This window comes from Ammospiza nelsoni, chromosome 6 (genome assembly GCF_027579445.1).
Source record: "Ammospiza nelsoni isolate bAmmNel1 chromosome 6, bAmmNel1.pri, whole genome shotgun sequence".
In the NCBI taxonomy this organism is placed as follows: Eukaryota; Metazoa; Chordata; class Aves; order Passeriformes; family Passerellidae; genus Ammospiza; species Ammospiza nelsoni.
Genome location: NC_080638.1, coordinates 28,090,185 through 28,108,444, shown reverse-complemented (window position 1 = coordinate 28,108,444; position 18,260 = coordinate 28,090,185). Strand labels below are relative to the sequence as shown.

The following is an 18,260-nucleotide window of genomic DNA, read 5'->3' as shown; positions in this document are numbered from 1 at the left end:
TAAGAAGTTTTCTTGTATTGTCTGATCAAGGAAAGACACAAACCTTCATTTCTAACAGTCCATTTGAATAGTTTAGCCATTAGGATATTTAAAAGTGAGTTACTAGGAGAGATTTTTCTGGCTTTGTTTTATCTATCATAGTTGAGTGACTCAGAATGTCCTCAACTGTGTAGTATCAGTTAGAGTACCCAATATAATTTTATGTATGCTTTTGATGAGTTTTGCTTGGAAACAGGAAAAAAACCCAAAGCTTTCTCTGATTTCTTATTTCCAGGAGAAATCCAAAAGTATTCCAGATGATGTTGCCAAGGACATGAGAGGTGTGCAAACCCAGCTCCGGAACCATGTGGCCTTGGAGCACGAGCTCTCTGGGAATGAGCAGCAGGTAATGGCAGTCATTTGTGGTCTTCAATGTGTAGCCAAAGTTCAGCTTTCCAAGAAAAGCATAATAATAATAATTTGGTATTGTGAACCAAATTATTACTGTCTCTCACAGAAAGCCTGGAAATCTCTAGTGATTTTCCTTCATTTTCTGGGGTTTTTATATAGTCAAGGTCTGATGGCAGTGATAAGGTAGGTAATTAAAACTTATCAAATAAGATGCATACTGTAATAACTACTGACAGTAGTTCAATATGACCATTGAAGTGATTCACAGGAATATTTTTGATCATGGTTTGAAATGTATGATTATGCCAGGCTTTGTGATATGCTTATTTTCTTCTTCAAAGGGTTTCAAGTGATTACAAAGAAAAATCCAAAATCAGTTTTATGTGCAGACAAAATTAATATTGGTACAAATTGGATTGTGAGAAAAAGGATGGCGCTCACAATACAAATATGTAAATGTCATGTAAATAAATGTAAATGTTACAAATACGTAAAATTTTATAAGAACCTGTACCTTGTATATGGGAGACTTGATTGGCTTCAACAAACTATTGAAACCAGCATGAGTTTTCACTCTTGTATAATATGTGTAATAGTATACAATAGTATATACAGTGTAAAACACAGCATGAGTTATACTGAGATTACTGAAGTTATCCCAGTGTTACTTATCAGCGGCCTCAAATATTTTGGCCTTGGGGTAGTAACATTAGAATTGATCCCATCAGCTTCTCATTACTTTTAAGAGTAAAAAAGCATGAGACATGCATGAAGAGAATGTAGTCACAGTTAAGCTATATAGTCAATAAAGAAAAAATTTTTTTGCTATTACTTGCATTATAATAGTAATTATAATACTACTTTCATTGTTCATATAATAAATGATGTAGTAAAAAAGGGAAAACAAATCTGCCTCTGAAAAATCACTTGTGATGAGCCTTGACAAACACTGGATGTCACTATTACTCCATACAAAAGACATTATAGAAGTTTTTGTTTAATACAAGAAGAGTTAAGTCAGAAAATGGTGTATTTTCGTGTACAGAAAAGATAGCCCTTATCAGAACTTCTCTAATATTAGCAGGATCTCCATGATGCTCTCCTTCTTACCCTCTTCTTTCGCCCCCTGTGCACAGCTGCAGGAGCTGATCCACGCTGCTGACCAGGTGCTGCCCCATTGCTCCAGGAAGCAGGTGGAAGACCTGAAGGCAAAGCAGCAGGCAGTAGTGGCCAACTGGAAGGCCCTGAAGTCCAAAGTGGAGCAGCGCAGGAGACTCCTGGAACAAGCCCACAAGCTCTATGAGTTTCAGGCACATGTAAGCACTTCTGCCCTTTGTCCCTCACTACTCAGGGAAGGTTGCCTGCAGTGGGTGTGAATCAGAGGTTCACTTCCAAGCTGGTAAAAGGCTGCAAGTGCTCTCTGTGTTATCAATCAAGCATTTAGTGCTCATAGATATTTAGAAAGGCATTAGAGGATAAGGGTCTTTTCTATAGGATAAGGATTTTTTTACCTTCTGTAGGAATAGAAGCTTCCATGCAGAGGTGTAAGGAATAATTGTCAGCTGTCAGAAGCAGTCACCGCTTTGCAGAATAGCAGTAATCTTTTCAAAGTCTTTGCAATTTCCACTGAGTAAGAGTGACAAAAAGAGATGTTACTGTCCCATTTAGAATGCATAAAAGTTTGTTCTCTCTCTCTCAGGGCATGCAATAACCCTTGGTTCACTTACGGCACGTATCAAATACAACTCACTGATTTTTGCACTAACCTCTCAAGCTGCTCAGACAGGGACACGGATATATCAGCATAGCATCAAAATCAGCAATGCACAGCTGCTTTTTCTCCAAAGAACTCAGCAGGTCACTGAGCTGTGATTTGCCATGGAGTACTCTGCAAACGTCAATAGTCTCAGTGAAGGCACTTGAGCTACCCCACTGCAGATCAGTAGATTATTGCTGCAAGCACTGCAGGTGCTAAACCAGCGAGAGTACCCCCTTACATCATGAAAGGAGTTGCTAATGTAGATTTCAAGAATGCATTTACATTTTTTTATTCTTCAACTGTTCCAAGTGTAACTATCGTGTCAATTCAAGATACTTCTGGTAGTTCACGTTCTGCTTCCATTTTTAGTGGGGAAGCAGAGAGTGTCCAGGTTATGTTCACCTGAAAAAAACTAGCTGCAAGTTTATGTTAGGGCTGTGATCTGGGATCAAGACCACAACAAAGTGTACATGGTTGGTTTTTTTAACATGAGAGGCATCTGCATATTCAATTAATCCGCTTTAAGTCTAAGTGTTTAAATTAGCCTTACCTGTCTTATTTTATACAAAGAAATGTTATATGGTTAGAGATAAAGGATGTTTATGGTAGTTTGGGGGCTTTGAGGGTATGGTTTGTTTTTCAACTGCTACAAGTTCCATTATCATGTGCAGAACTGTTGATGGGGAAAATTAGTGTGATTCTCCTGGTGTAGGTGAAAAGTTCATTTGCCCACTGTCTTTCTAACAGTATCTAGGACTCATAGAATGAACAAGGCAATGTAGAATGTACAATTTTAGAATGTATTTTTCTATCATATATATTGGATTCTTGAAGTCTTCGGCCTGGAGGCATTTTCATCAGGAGGTGGATCTTGGTGGATTTGACCATTAAAATGTAGTCACTCAGAGTTCACTTCTTTATTGATTTACTTCATAACTTACATCATAGATTTAGCTTTTGACTTCAGATAAAAAATTTTAAGTTGTCCCCATCCTGTGGGAGTGTTAGTCTAATTTTTATTGCTGGAATGATGCAAAACACCTTTGGTTTGAATTTTGTCTGAAATGTGTGATGCAGCCTGTGGTCTGAATGACAAATCTATAGTTCATGTCTTGCTCTGCCAGTGTGTCCTTTGATCTTCATGACTCTTGACATCATTAAACAAAATGACAAAGCCATGTGACCATATTCTCAGTGATGTGTCTAGATGGCACTATGCCTCAGACAACTCCCTCTGTCTCTGATGTCAGGCTGATGGCAAAAAGTATTCCCAGTCCTCTCAATTTTCACCTCCTTATGTGACAGTAATTCCTGATGAAGTGAAGTGCCGGTTCTGCAATTTGGTAAGCCTGTCTTGCTGCCCAGATGGGACAAGGCAGGATTATGCAGACATGGCTATATAACCGTAAAAATTTCAGAAACTCTACAGTAGGTAAGAACAGCTTTGCTGCAGAATATTGCCCAAACTACTGAAGGCAAAGAGGCAACTTTGCCTTTCCTCTTTCAGCTGTGCCAAGAGGTGCACAAATTTAATGTTAGTCATAGCTGCTCAGAGTACCTTTTCCATTATATTGTTCATTTGCCATCCACAGGGCCTTTTCATTTAAAAATCATCCACAGATAAAGTGAAACAAACAAACAAAAAAATCAATTTCTATAAAATGAGAATTCTGCACCATCATCTAGTGTATCTCCTTACACCCCAGCAAGTACAATTTTAATGTGATGAAGTAGCAGAGCTGAACCTGACAACACACAGCACAGCAGAGGGCTTCAGATCTTCCACGGAACTTTGTCAGGGAAGATGAGTGTAGACACAGACTCAAAGTATTTCTGAATGATCTGAGGCCCTTACTGTGAAGTTTGTGCTAGGATCTGCAAAATCAGAGTCAGGCTCTGCTCAGGAGTTTCCTGCAGACTGATGCCTACTCTATCCTTAAATATTGCTGGCAGTGGTAGTCCAGTAACCTCTTATTGGCTCCTGACTCGTTCCATTGCATTATATATCCTGAGGCTTATGGACTTTTTCCTAATGCTTAGCTCAAAAATCTCAGGGAGTTTTAGACATTTGCAGTGCCAAGTGCAATGTCAGTGTCTACAGTGACACCCAGCTGGGTGAAGGAATTAGTTCTACAAATGGAAATTATGCCAACAAGTGTGCACTACCATGGGCCCCTTTAAAAGGACCACAGTCTTTTTAAAGAGTCATTTAGTAGCTGTGTTCACTGGCTTTAAAAAAGCAGTATCTTGGCTTTAAAGGCTAAAGTCAAGACCCCAGATTGGCCAGTTTCAATTTTGTGGTGCTTTTCTGAATTTTTTTCCTGGCTGTCTTTACAAGATTTTCATTATAGGAACAGAAATCTATGGGTAGAATGGAGCAGCCAAGAATCTATTTCCATTACATATTTTCCTTCAGTGAAAAAGCCAGCAACCATTTAAAAGATAAACAAAAAATTTATTTTCTGCAATAAAAGAGAATTTTTCTTCAGCACTTACTATAAATAACAGTACTTTAAAATAAATGTTATAAACCTGAAAGACCATTTACTACCTAAAAATTGAATAAACTAATCCAGACATAGCTAAACTATAACCAATTTTAATCACCATAGATAATCCCTTGTATATCACTCACAGTCCTAGTTTTTACCTACTGACATAAGAGCAAAACTCCTCCTGCAGATTCAAATAAGATGCCTGAAGTAAGAGACTGTTGAAGTATAGAATCAAATGGAGAAAAAGACATACAGAGAACAACAAATTATTTTTACTTGTACAGTTTTCTTCAATCACAATTTTAAAATAAACCTCAGGGATTTGTTTTAGCATTTCCATGCTCATAATTGCTTCACACATTTTGAGTTATTGCAAATATATTTATTGGTTCATCAGATTTTGAAAGTAAGCTGCATGGCATACTTGTTCCTCCCAATCTCAGTCCTATACTTCTACATACATAATATGCTTATGCAATTTATTCTGACCTGTGATTTACCCTTTTCCCAGTTCTATTAGAGTGCATTTGTTTTTTTCCTGAAAATTCTCATTCTCATTTTAGAATATGTGCATAATCTAATTTTCCAATAGGCTTGTATAAGCAGAAGTTTTCACAGAAATGTAAGATGACCTAACAATGACCATATAAACATAGGTTTATCCTTTATGAGGGAATAACATCAGAAAATACTTTAATAAAGATGGATTAAAGGGCAATAAATGATATCCTGCTGCCACTGATATGATATGACAGTTTGATTATGATATTATAAATCATGTAACACAGTATATAGGAATTCCTGTAGTCGTGTTGTCCATCGTTATAAAATTCATAGAAATACTGCAAGCACTAATGAAATATTTTATTTATCTATTATTTTATTACCTATTATTCACTTAAAGTTGAAGAGTCAGCCTTAGATTTTTCCTACCTGCTAACCTGAGTTTGAGCCCTAACCTGAATTTTCATATTTTGTGGGGTTCCAGGTGTGGGACTATTTCTTATGGACAGCAGAAATCATAAGGGAAATGAGAGCCAAGGAGTCTATTCGGGACATATCTACCAGCAGCCTGAGACTCACCCAGCATCAGCAGCTGCTGGCAGAGATCGAGGCACGAGAGGAGAAGTACAGTCACGTTGTACAGCTAGGACAGTCCCTCTTGCAAGATGAGGAAATGCCATCAAAAGAGGTAATGGAAACTCCTCTGAGCTCAGTCATACATATTCAGCACTGCACCCCAAGGTAACTATGATTCTGTATTTTATCACACTGTGAGATACAAGTCACATACTCACTTGTCCCTGTGCATGACCTACATTTGCCTCGGTATGTGACCTATCTTGGGCACAAAAACATCTGCTTCATTTCTAACTCCAGCAGCAGGTGTGTAGAGGCATTTCCTAAAGGCCCCCGCAGCAAATCTCGACTTTTTCAAGAATTTCACCATGTTCTGAGCCACAGAGTCAACTCTACAAACTTCCCAAACTGGATTTTCAAACAAGTGCTACACTTTGTATTACAGTGGTATACCTACGCCAGGACAGTCTGGACAAAATCCTGTCAACCAAAGAATGAAAACACTCAAACATTTGAGAGAGTTTAAAGATTGATTGAAACATTTTCTGTAGAAAAACATTACACTAGAAAATACACTAGTAAAATACACTCCCTGGAAATGAAAGATTTAAATCAAAATGTCAGTTTACTCAAGAGAAATCACTTCTAAGATTCTCACAGCATTTATTTCTTTTCCAGTACCTACCAGCTCATTTCTCCCCTGATAATTCATTAACATGTCTGTTGAATACCTTCAGAAAAATGCAGAGTTTGTGCAAGTTACTCTCCCATCTCACCAAGCTATTTCCTGAAAATTTGCTGAATATGAATTGCACTGTATGACTATGGTAGCTAGAAATCTTGCTGACTTTAAAGTTCTTTGCCTGCAGGAAAAAAAATCATTCATAGAAGGCATGTGGATATACAGTGTTAGAAAGCTGAATAAAGTCTAGCCTTGTGGCATGAATTCACTGACTAGAAAATTATGCTATGTTGATAATTGTTATTTTAATATCTATCATATAAAAGTTTGAAGTTCTATAATAGCACTCTTAATGCTTAAAGATAATGAAGAATTAGGATCTGATGCTAGAAGTCACACTTGAGAAACAGTTACCTTTCTTTGCTTTTGGTTTGGACTGCTCTAAGAAGCACTTCTCCATTGCAGAAATGAGGCACCTTTGATTATCTCTGTGCCCAAACAGAAGTGCTAGAACTTGTTCTAGTTGTTTGGGGTTTTTTTCTGTTTAATAATTTTCTGCCATTTAAAGGCATTATCCACCACTCCACTTAATCCTCTCTTCTGTCAACTTACCCAGATCATGGGATATAAAGACCAACACAAGTTTTTAACTGGGATTTTTTTTCAGATTCAGCAGAAGCTGCAGGCTTTGTTGGAAGAGAAGAAAAATGTGTACAATGCATGGAGACAGAAGAAGGAGTGGCTGGAGAAAACACACCAAGAACAAATGCTCTACAAGGATTGGGATCACCTTGACATGCTCCTGAACTCACAGGAGGTGAGCAAATTATAAACTTGAAACAAGCAGCTAAAACCTTCAAGCATGTAAACTCTTTCAAACTAAAAATGCCACTAGTGTTCACCTACAGCTTGAAATCCCTGTGCCTGTGTATAGAAAAGACAGTCTCTTATTGGTGTTGTTTGTGTTGTAGTATCACTTGGAGACTGTAGCAATGTGCAAGAAGCCTTCCTTTCTCATTGGGGCTGAGGTGTGAAACAGAAACAAGTAGATGATCCTTACCTGAAAGATAATTCACTGCAAATACACCTAAGAGGGAACATATGAGCATCACAACAGAAGAGGGAGACAAGAGTCCAATATTAGTCCACTTTACAAACAGATCTCAGCTTGCCAGCTGCTTAACCACTGACAAATTTGGTAGGATTCAAAGAGAAAGGAAATTGTAAAGAGGGTTTGAAGGGATTTTACTTTGCAGGTGTTGCTGGAATTCTCACCTCAGGCTGAGAGTTATACTGGGAAAATGCAGCTGGAGGGAAATGGATGTCAGCAGTGTGAGATAATACAGGAAGTGAATAGACTTCTCAGTTCTGCAAGGGCATTGATAGGAGTGTGTAGAACAACAATGAAAGGAGCATTAACTTCTGTTTGATGCAGTTGAGAAAAACAAGCTAGTGAAAAACGCCGTCTCATGAAAAAAAAAGAGGGCAGATATAATCAATGCAAAGAGACAGAAGGTTGTTCTTATTATCAGCATTTTGCAGCTCTTGAAATAGATATTTTTTCAGCATTCTTGAATTATGTTTTGTCTTCCTTGCACTTTCTTTGATTCGTGTAACTATTTCAAAAGGTTCCATTTTGAGGTCTGGCATTTGCTATTACAAAACTGAGTGCAGTCACTGAAAATTCATGAATTGATAGATTGCTGCAATTGTGCTGAGACTTGGCATACAAACCACATCAATGGGTTGCAGGTTGCCAAACTGAAGGATTGGTGCAATGCTGGAGGAGATTGCACCTCTGGGTCATTTTTCATTAAGGAAAAATAATTCTTAATTCTCCAAGACCTCTGAAAGCAAAATATAATGGCTCTTATTTTGCACTGAGCTCGATTTTCCACCAGTGCTTTCCACTGGCACTAAATAAAGGCACTAAATCCTTTTGGAAACTGACTCTGAGCTGTGCCATGCAGTGATACTTAACCCTTTGGAGTACATGGGCCTGGAGATTTCTGCTACTCCTTCCTTGAAGGAAATGCATGTCTATATAGTTCTTCATAATTGGTTCTTTTAGAAAATGTGACCTGCATTCTGGATTTTGTAGCGTGAAGCAGAAAGTTTCACCTAGGTGTAAGATATTACATAATTCTGACCACTATTTGTTGCTTATATAGCAAATGACATGATTTGCATTATATCTACCTCAATTCCCTACCAAGCAGTGATACATCATTGTTAAGCTCCTGCATGAGAGCTTATCAGGGACAATGTAAACACTACAAAAGTTTGGCCACTGTATTTTTTTCTCTTTTCATTAAATGGATATCAGCCAACACACAGAGACACTATCACTACAGCATCTGCTTTGCTCTGTGTAATGCAGGGGTAAATGTGTGGGAAGTTACTGTGGATAGGTGATTTTTTGCTCCTCAGTTGTGACTCCTGGTTGCAAAAGTCTGTATTACTCATACATGAAACGATATGAAAGGATAATGCACCTGGCATTTCTGGTATGGCCCCAGCACTTTCTCTACAGGTCAGTGGCACTTCACATTATTTCTGTGTTCGGATGGATTTGCCATTGCCATAGGTTGTGACGTAGACTGCCACAAGAGGGCTGGTGTTCATCAGAAGCTAGGTAAATTCTCCTGGTGGGATCAGAAAGCAGAAGTTTCTTCAGCCAAACCTGAAGAAAGCCTGAGAATGAAGATTGTGACCTTGAGGACCATGAAGAGCAGTTCTGTTATCAGAATCTTTTTCCCACAGTATCCTCTCTATGAACTTCAAAGGAGCCTGGTGCTCAGTTTTTCGCACTGACACTAAGCATCCAGAAGGTGGAACAGTAAAGTGAGGATGCTTGGCTGTCCCTTGCAACAGCTCTTCACACAGACCACACTTTACAGTCAAGCTGTCTTTTGCAGCTGTTGCCATCTGCCATGTAGATCAGAATAAACAATTTGACAGCGGAATGATGTTCCTTAGTCACTACTTGTATTTCACTTTTCTGCAGTTGAAGAACTCTTGGAAGAGAAATCTATTTCTTTTGGATTGAACTCTGTTACTACTATATAGAGTTAAAATGTGGTTGCATAGTGATACAGACAAGCAGGATGATAGGAAAGCAGTTTTATTCAAACATGTTTTTAAAAAAGAACTCAGCCAGCACATCAGCTGAAGAATCTCAAACCATTTTCCCAATAGGAATTTCATAATTTGCTGCTTTCAGAAAGAACAAAAGCAAACACACATTCAAAAAGGATTCCTATCAGGCAAACAAATAGAAGCAATCTCTTCACCCTTTTCGTTTCTTCTGACTTTTGTGTTTGAGTTAAGGCTGTTATGTGCATTTCACTTCTTATGTCTGCAAAACATCTGTGTAAGAAGGCATGCCATAACTTTTCAATCCTGTTTTGGCCGTACTTCATATGCCATAGACCAGAAGCAAGAAACAGGCGAAGGAAGAAGGTAACAGAGGAGTATTTTAAACTAAGAATTACTACTAAGAATTGCTCTTTCATTCGCTGTCTGTGCCACTGTGACAGGTTTGACTTTAAGCCAGCATCTTACATTACATCCAAGTTACTTAAGCCTTCAAAAGATTTCTGCAGAATATCATCTACCATTGTTCTGTGCTAAGGAAAATAGAATACATGTGAACAAAATTAGGCAAAATCAATTTTTAATTTTTTTATTGTTGTTAATTCAGTTGCGCCATCAAATGGAACTTCTGTAGGAATCTCTTGTAAGAGCTGCAAACTGAGATCTTGTCATGCAGAGTGCAAACAATTAACAGCTGAAAAAGGGAAAGAAAGAAAAATTTTTTTTTTACTTTGAGCAGAAACTGTGTCCAATACTCTCTACTCTGTTCTGATCTTTTCACAGCAGCAGATCCACTGCTCAGGTTAGCTGGGGTTTTTTTTTCCACAGATGAAATAACAGTGAGTTTGCAGGCTGTCTCTGGCAGGCACTTTTGGCTCCCTCCTACTCTGTCTGCAGTCTCACTGTCAGAACACTCAGGGAGCAGAGCCGTATGCTCCGTAATTTATCTTTCAGCCCATCCCACACTCATATTGCTTTGCAGACATGACAAGAGGTGGTAGCAGTTTTAGAAGAGCTGAGATTTTTTATTTTGAATGTGGATTTTTTTTGTTCGCATTTTTCTTCCTGGAGAATGTTTATTCATCTCCCATTCCTTTGCTTCAGAGGAAGAATGGAAATTTCCAGTGCCAAAGGAAAAAGGATTAGGACTTGGTTTTAAGCACAGGGGGGAAGGCAAGCTCTGTGGATTTGAATTGTGCATCATTTAGGACTAAGCTTCAGAATGTCATACAGGGACCATTGCTGCAAACCTTCATCTGCAACCTACATCTCCACTGTGGAAGTGCTGCTCTCTTCCTGTAGAACAACCCCACCTCCTGCTTTTGAATCTGCCGTGCAGGACAAGCCTTTTCAAAAGATGCCAGTGCCAGCTCGGCATCCTCCCGCTGGTCAATCAGTTGCCAAGCTTGCTCCAGGAAATGCCATCTCACCACCTAGCAGTGTGTCTTACTGCTCAAGGCTAGATGTCATCCTGGCCCACACAGACCAGAGGAAAGGCTTTGGGAGCACTAGTCCCTGTGTCAGTCCTTCTGATGAGACATCCACATGTTCTAGTGCTTGCAAGGATCCTTGGGACCATGGATATGAGAGGTCTGGCACTCAGTCAACATCTGCATCTTACAAGCAATATTCAAAAAGAGAAAAAAGTGTTCATCGTATTTCCCCTGGAACCAGTGATCCCTTGAAGCTTGCTCTGTCTTTGCCCTCAGATGTTCTTTCCTGCAAAGCTCCATCAAGCTGGACATCACACCTAAATGTTGATCTGTCTGCTCTTCCATCTGCTTCTATGCTCCACACCAAAAATCTCCAGTCATCCCTGGAAACTTGTGATTCACTGCCATGCCAACAACATTGCTGTAGCCAGTGCAATGTCCAAATGTCAGACCTCCACACTTCAATGAAGCTTTACATTTCAACGTGCAGCTTGATGATAAAGCCTTTTCGAGCAGGTTCCCATGGAAGCAGTCATGCTCATTCAAGTCTGCTCATGCCACAATTAGAGAAGGTGCCTGAAACTCCCTCTGGTCTTTCAACACCTCAGAAACCAAAACAAGGTTTCCCTTCAGGTGGGTCTCCAGCTCTGCAAATCACAAGATTTCATGTGACTTCCTCCAAGCATCGTGGCCTTCCCCAGCAGACTTTATCCAGAGACATATGGCTGTCCCCAGCTGTGCTGACTAGAAGAGAAAATTCAGCTAGCAGGAATGAGATTGTGAGCAAGGATTTAAGTCCAGAGCTGATTGTCTTTCAGAATTACCCCTCATCTAGGCCAGAGTTTAGGAAGACTCCATGTGATGGTCTAACACCTGCTCACCACAAGGTTTCCAAAATCACCTTGATACTTGCCACTCCTTGGACTGCTGTGCCTATCCAGGTGGTAAGAGAATTTAGAAGAAGCCCAAATCCAACAATCTTTATCAAAACACATGATTCAGATAGAGCTGGCCCACCCTTTCACCCTGTGGAGATTCAGGCTGGCCTGTCTCTATCAGTAAACCCTGTTTGCTGCTCAGGATTGCTTTCTAGCCACTGGACAAGATCTGGTTTCAAGCCTTCCCAGGAAACATGCACTGTAAAAAGTGTATGTCCTGACAACCTTGTGACAAAAATTCCAGCTCCCACCACAGCTTCAACTCACAGAGACACAGCGTGCCCAGGGTCTCCATCTATTGCCGTCAACATTGCATCCTTTGGAACTGGGAGGAGAGTGGTGAAGATTTGCATTCCATTCTAGGAACATTTGCAAACAGAAGATCTAAGTTGTGTTTAACCAAGCCATATGAATTTCTTTTTGTATGCATCCATGCCATGTTCCAACTCCTTAGAGATGACTTGCAAGACAAGAAAGCCACGTGTGTTCTGCTGTCACCAAGGCTGCAGCTACAGATTGATCCAGCTGAGTGAAGATAAGGACTCTGCTCTAATCGAGCACTTAACAAGAGTTTCATTTTAACCATTTGAGTGCTGCTGTCAACACAGCATGCAACTGCTTACAGGCTTTGCATGATTGGGCCGTAGTGCTCAGCACTTTGAAGACTCAAGATTCTAGAACCAAGAGCTGGTTTTCTTCTCTGCTAGGTTGGACTTGATGATCTCAAGGGTCTTTTCCAACCTAGTCAATTCTGTAATTCTGCAGTCAGATGGGACCTGGGAAAAAATCCTCAGTGTAGTTTTTCTTAGTTCTTTTCTGCTTCACTGTTTTCATTTCCTTACTTGTCAAATTATGCTGTATTTCTAAATGGTTAATTCCTGGGTTTGTAACTTTAAAAGCAAGGCTTGTTTTCAAAAACCAAAGCACTTAAGTATGTAGCAAGAAATCACTTTTTTCCCTTCTTGGAAAAGGAGAGGTACCACCCTTTCCTGAGGGAAAAGAACAAAGATAATTTAATATCCACAGCACGTCAAATTTGGATATCCCACCAAAGTTTCCAGCCGTGAAACTATGGGGAGTTTCAGAGGAATTTAGCCTGCTTTCAGACAAGTGTTTCATAAGTAAATATTTAAATGATGATGTTGTATGGGTGTAAGATTCTGATATAACACCTAATACTTACAGGGTAGGGATCGATACTGCAAATTTTGAAGAAGGAGGAAAGAGGTGTGAGGAAGCAACTAGTGCAGTTATCAGAAAAAACAGCAGTTTTATCTCTGTGTTTTCCCATATATATTTCCAATATCAGATAACTATATTCTTATGCCCAGGAGACAGCATGCAGTAGGGGGAGGGAAAGAAATTTTAAATACATTCAACATTAGAATTTTGCATATAAATGGTGAGGACAGATGCCAATGATGTCACCATGGTAGAAAAAAGGTATGTTTTCTTTTTATAAGCAACTTTAGTATCTTTTATTCCTCTTGTAATAGTATGATACCTTCTTACAACTTTTACTGAAATTAAGCATAGTAAAACATTTTTGCGAACCTTATATATTCATGGTATCAAGAACATTTACTTATTTGCTAAAGCAAATTTCAGATTATTTTCATTAGTGTTTTTAGTATTTACTTTTATGAGAATTAAGTCAAACCACACCTTATTCTTCTCTGTCTTGGAAGATTGTTTGGACTTGCTTACATGCTTTAAGTGAAGGTTTTTAAAACTGATAACAATTCAGACTTCTAGTACATGGTTAGAGCAGAATGATTTTCTGTGGTTTTCCAGCAATCTCAGCAGCAAGCCCATGACAGGCAGTGAGAGGCAAAATCTGTGGAGCTTGTTATACTTGGAAGAGAAAAAGCAGAAGAAGGAAGTGGATTTGCACAAATACCTAAAAAATATTTTATTCTAGAGAAATAAAAACTGCTCTTCTTGGAATAAAAATTTATTTTGCGGCTGTGTCATTTTCCAGTGCATATAAATGTGAAATTGTGGCATCCAATTTCAAGTTGGAACATAGTTAATGACTGAAATGTTTCATTCAGTGTTTCTCCAAAAGCTAGAGCTGGCAGATGCTGTCACATAACTATGTAAATAGCATTGGTTTATTTAAAATTATTTTTTTCTTAATTGGACTTTGTTTTTAATTCTGCATTAACTTGTACAAAAAATGCAGCAGCTATGCAATGAACTCAGAAATAAGGAAAAGCTCCAGAAACAAGGAAAGCTCCATGGTTTACAATGTTAGTAACTTGAAAATTTATTCCAGAAAATTTCAGAAATCTCAAAAACCATTTTGTGGTTTTAAGCATCTTTGGAAGTCTTCACTTAAATATGTTTTATAGTGAGTGGCTGAGTCTTTTGTGCTTTTTGTGTCTGAATATTAAATTCCCAATGATGAGCCATGATGCCTAACAGCAACAAACTTGAAAGAAAGTTTATACCTGCTGTACTCTGTGGGAGACCTCAGTATGTTACCTGAGGAGAGCTATGCAGTGTTTTGTATTTGAAATCAAAGTGTCTCATTCAGAGCAGGAGTTAGGAGACCTGTCTAAAAGTGAGCCAAAATGTTACTGGTGACAGGCCAGCATTGTGGCATGGGAGCCAATTTTTATTCTGCTTTCAGACTGGTATAGCAATTGCTTGAAACCTTGTGGTTCTGATTATAGCAATGGCTGTTGTCAGATTTCTGTGTAAAATACAAATGGAAATTTTTTGCCTCAGCAGCTCTCCAGGCAGCAGCACTGTTGGTGCTACAGGGGCTGCTCTCCTCTGAGCACATTGCCATTTCCTACCCTGCAATGTATGCAGCCACTTCCCTTCCACAGCAATTTTCTTTCTGAGCACCAGTTTTCCTACTCAGTGTCACAGCCTTGGTTGCCAAGAGCATTTGCACAGACTTTGCTTGGGGGACTTAGTCCAAAGCTTTCAGTAGTCAGGAGGACCTTTTCTCAGTGCTGTAACATCCAAAGGAATTGAGCTTTGAATGCCAAGTGTCATTTGTGCTCAGTGGATTTCAGTGGGAGCAAGGCACTGAGCTCTCTGATGGCAGCTGCTCATGAGTCACCACCCCACACCCCTGCTCTCAGATGTCTCTGTTCTCTCTCTCTAAGGAAAATAACCATCATTACCAGTAGCTGCTTCTTGCCTTTTTCTTCCATCAGAGGTATACAAACAGGAAAACTAATAGCTGACCTTTTCTTCAGGTATCAGTTTCACTGCTAACAGCTACAAAATAAAAGTCTTGGAGATAAATCTTTTTGACCAGAAATGGTAGATAAGCCACAAAATGTATCAAGAAGCGGCAGTATTTTTAAAGCAAGGTTTAAAAAACCAAAATACATGATGTTCAGGGCTAAGCCTCAGAGAGGTTCCCAGATGGGAGCAGGGGTCCATCCAGGGCATTTTAGTGCAGTCAGACCCTTGCAAGTAGGTGTGGATTACCCTGCACATGCGTTCAAACTTAGGAAGCTTCTCCTACAGAAGATGCTCTGTGAGGTTAAGCAGTTGTCCAGAGAATGAACATCATGGCTGGTTTTCTAAAACACCTTACAAAGAACATCTTTTCCCTCTTACGAAAATCCACCCTGTTAGACTGCTACAGGATTGTGATGCTTTGCAAAGCAAGAGTGAGCTCTCTAAATGGTTTTTGTTCCTGTGCACATCTGTGGCTTAAAGGCACAGATTTACCCATGTCCTTTACTAGCCATTTTCCAAAACATTTAGCATTTGTTTAGCAGACTGATTCTGTTTCCTTCCTGCCTCTTGATTCTTTCACACTGTATCACTGATCTCAAATTCTTCTTCCATCTCTGTTAATTGCACTTTACCCAGGCAAAGTTACTGATTGGAATTTCTCATCCTCATCCAAATACTTGTGATTCCATGAGCTCAAAAATTGGATTACACATTATACACTGCTGATAAATGCCATCAGTCACAGCATGCTGATTTCCCAAAGTCTGTCCAGCCACAGACACTTCAGTGTGAACCTTATCTATGAGTAGTCCTTGCTCATGTTCCATCAGAGCCTGTAATTGGGGATTTTATCCTGCTGTTGTCTCATCACTGAAGAAAAAGCCTGTGGGCAATTACATCCAATGAAAAAGAACAAATTCCTGTCAACCTGCAGAAAAGCATATTTTTTTCTTGATAATTGATAACTGTATTTATTCTTTTGCATTTGGCAAAACTGAGTATAACAGAATGTATGGGACAAGTAATTGGGCATTCATTTTTCTTAACACCAGAACAGAGTAAGGGAGCAATGCAATGCCTTTGAAACATGTGTGAATTAGTTGGAAAAGACGCACACTTGCACAGTGTTAAAAGGTGCAGAGGTCAGATTCTTTAAAACCACATTTGTTATTTGTTATTTTGAATGCAGTCTTTCTGCATCAGATTGGCAGAACAGACAGTAAAAAATATTAATGCAGATAGGTTGGAAGGATGGCCTGAGAAAGTGACAGGTGCCATGCACTTGATACAGGTGCCAGCTACGACATTTTTTCAGGAAGGATCAGCTGCGTAAATACAGGATGGGGACAAGCTGGTCTGACAGCACTTCTGAAAAGTTTCTGGAAGCTCACAGTAAATTGCAAGGTGAACTTGAGTTCATGGTGTTGTATAAAAGACAAGCACTATATGCAGATACCTGCTGAAGATTGCAGCTTGAAAGTCACTCTGTTGTCTTCCCAGCCTTTACTCTGGCAGCTTTATTGCTTCTTGCCACTTATTACATCAAGTCTCAAAATAAGTGGAAGTGGAGAAAACCCAGAGGAGAGTGAAAAGAATAATGAGAATCAAAAAAACCACAGCTGTTGTGGAATGATCAGTCAGATCACTGTAGTTTAACCTTGAGAAGACAGAAATCCCAGTATGTAAAAGGTCTAGGCTGAAGCAAACATAAAACATGCTCTAGGCTGAAGCAAACATAAAAGGAATGATCTCCTGAGTGTGGTTGAGAGGGCAGTATGTAACAAGGTGTAGCAATAGCCATGGTTCAGGCTAGGTGTTTGGAAAATCCTGCTAATGGCTGAGGTAATAAAACACTGGTAACAGGCTGCAAAGTCTCTGGTTTGGGAACTCTTCTAAGAAAGAATCATTTGGACATCTGTCAGACATGACAGTGATCTTGCTTGGGATTACAAGGATGGCTTAGACTTCTGGAATTCACTGCCTTGTGACCTAGTGATTAATAAGGACTGACAGGTCACTTTCCTTAGCTAGACCTGTTAATGCTTCTCTTTCTTGCTCAAGACCATGGACTTCTAACAATTAATTTCTAGCTTCTGTTGCCTCCTCTTCCTTTTTTCCACTGTCAAGTGTACTCTCAGCAGCAGAGTTAATACCTCTTCTCCCATTTATGAATCAAGATTATGAGATAATTGATTCACTGAGAAAAATAATAAACTTTTTTTATAGGTTTATTTGAAAAGCAGCGACCTCGGAAGGTCTGTAGATGAAATAGAGCAACTGATAAGGAAACATGAGGCTTTTGAGAAGCTTCTGGCATCACAGGATGAGAAGGTAAAAAAATAACTGATATTCTACCAGCTAGAATTCAATGAGCTAAAATTATAGATATGTTTTTTTTTTTTTGTAATTATGGTAACACTCTGAATTGGTGACAGGGATGAAATGCTTGGTAGGCCTGATATGTTTGAACAAAAGATAAAATGGAGAAGCTTGGGGAAATAAGAGGCAGAGCATTGGAGAACAACTGTCAAAATACTCCATGTCCAAGTCCTTGCAACAGATAGGAAAGCCACTTTGTAAGCAGAACAAGGGGACTTAACAAGAGGAAATATTTAAAGCAGGCCATATTGTATTATGGATATCAGAAGTTTCTGCTCTTTTTATTTAAAAAAATAGTGACTTTTAAAGCAAGTAAAATGGAGTAGGTATTTTACAAAATGCAGTAGGCATTTTAACATTAAAAGAAGTTGTCAAATTCTTTAAACATTCATTTGGTACAACAGCTGTACCAAAAAAGCAGCCTCTCTGCACCTTTGCAATAGCTCCTGAATTGCTCACCCATGTGTAAAGGAATCTGCCTGGCTGGTGGCCACTGCTGTAACTCACCCAGGCTAGGGCTCAGCTGAAACCTGCAGCTGTGCCTGGGTTCCCCAGAATGAGCTCCAGGACTCTTGCCAGCTCCCTGCCAGGCTGATTGCTCATTTTGAGAGCTACATTACAACACCTGGTTTCCAGAAAGCAATAAAATCTGAGCACTCCTGGATGTCATGCTTACTCCATGACTCCTTGCACTGGATAATCAGCGGCCTAGGGACTCCTGAAGCTACAACTTCAATTAATTTATGTAGCCAGAATGCACCATAGAGTCCAATGACAGTAATGTCATAGATGTAACATAGT

The 18,260-nt window shown here is 39.3% G+C and overlaps 1 protein-coding gene across 1 annotated transcript in view; it reads left to right on the top strand.

Moving 5' to 3' along the window:
* The window catches only part of SPTBN5 (spectrin beta, non-erythrocytic 5), a 90,661-nt gene that overhangs the window by 34,104 nt on the left and 38,297 nt on the right, over window positions 1–18,260 (top strand). The window contains exons 30-34 of the mRNA XM_059474229.1: window positions 275–385; window positions 1,527–1,706; window positions 5,633–5,836; window positions 7,074–7,223; window positions 17,307–17,411. Coding sequence (XP_059330212.1) covers window positions 275–385; window positions 1,527–1,706; window positions 5,633–5,836; window positions 7,074–7,223; window positions 17,307–17,411 — 750 coding nt within the window. The remainder of the gene's footprint in view (window positions 1–274; window positions 386–1,526; window positions 1,707–5,632; window positions 5,837–7,073; window positions 7,224–17,306; window positions 17,412–18,260) is intronic.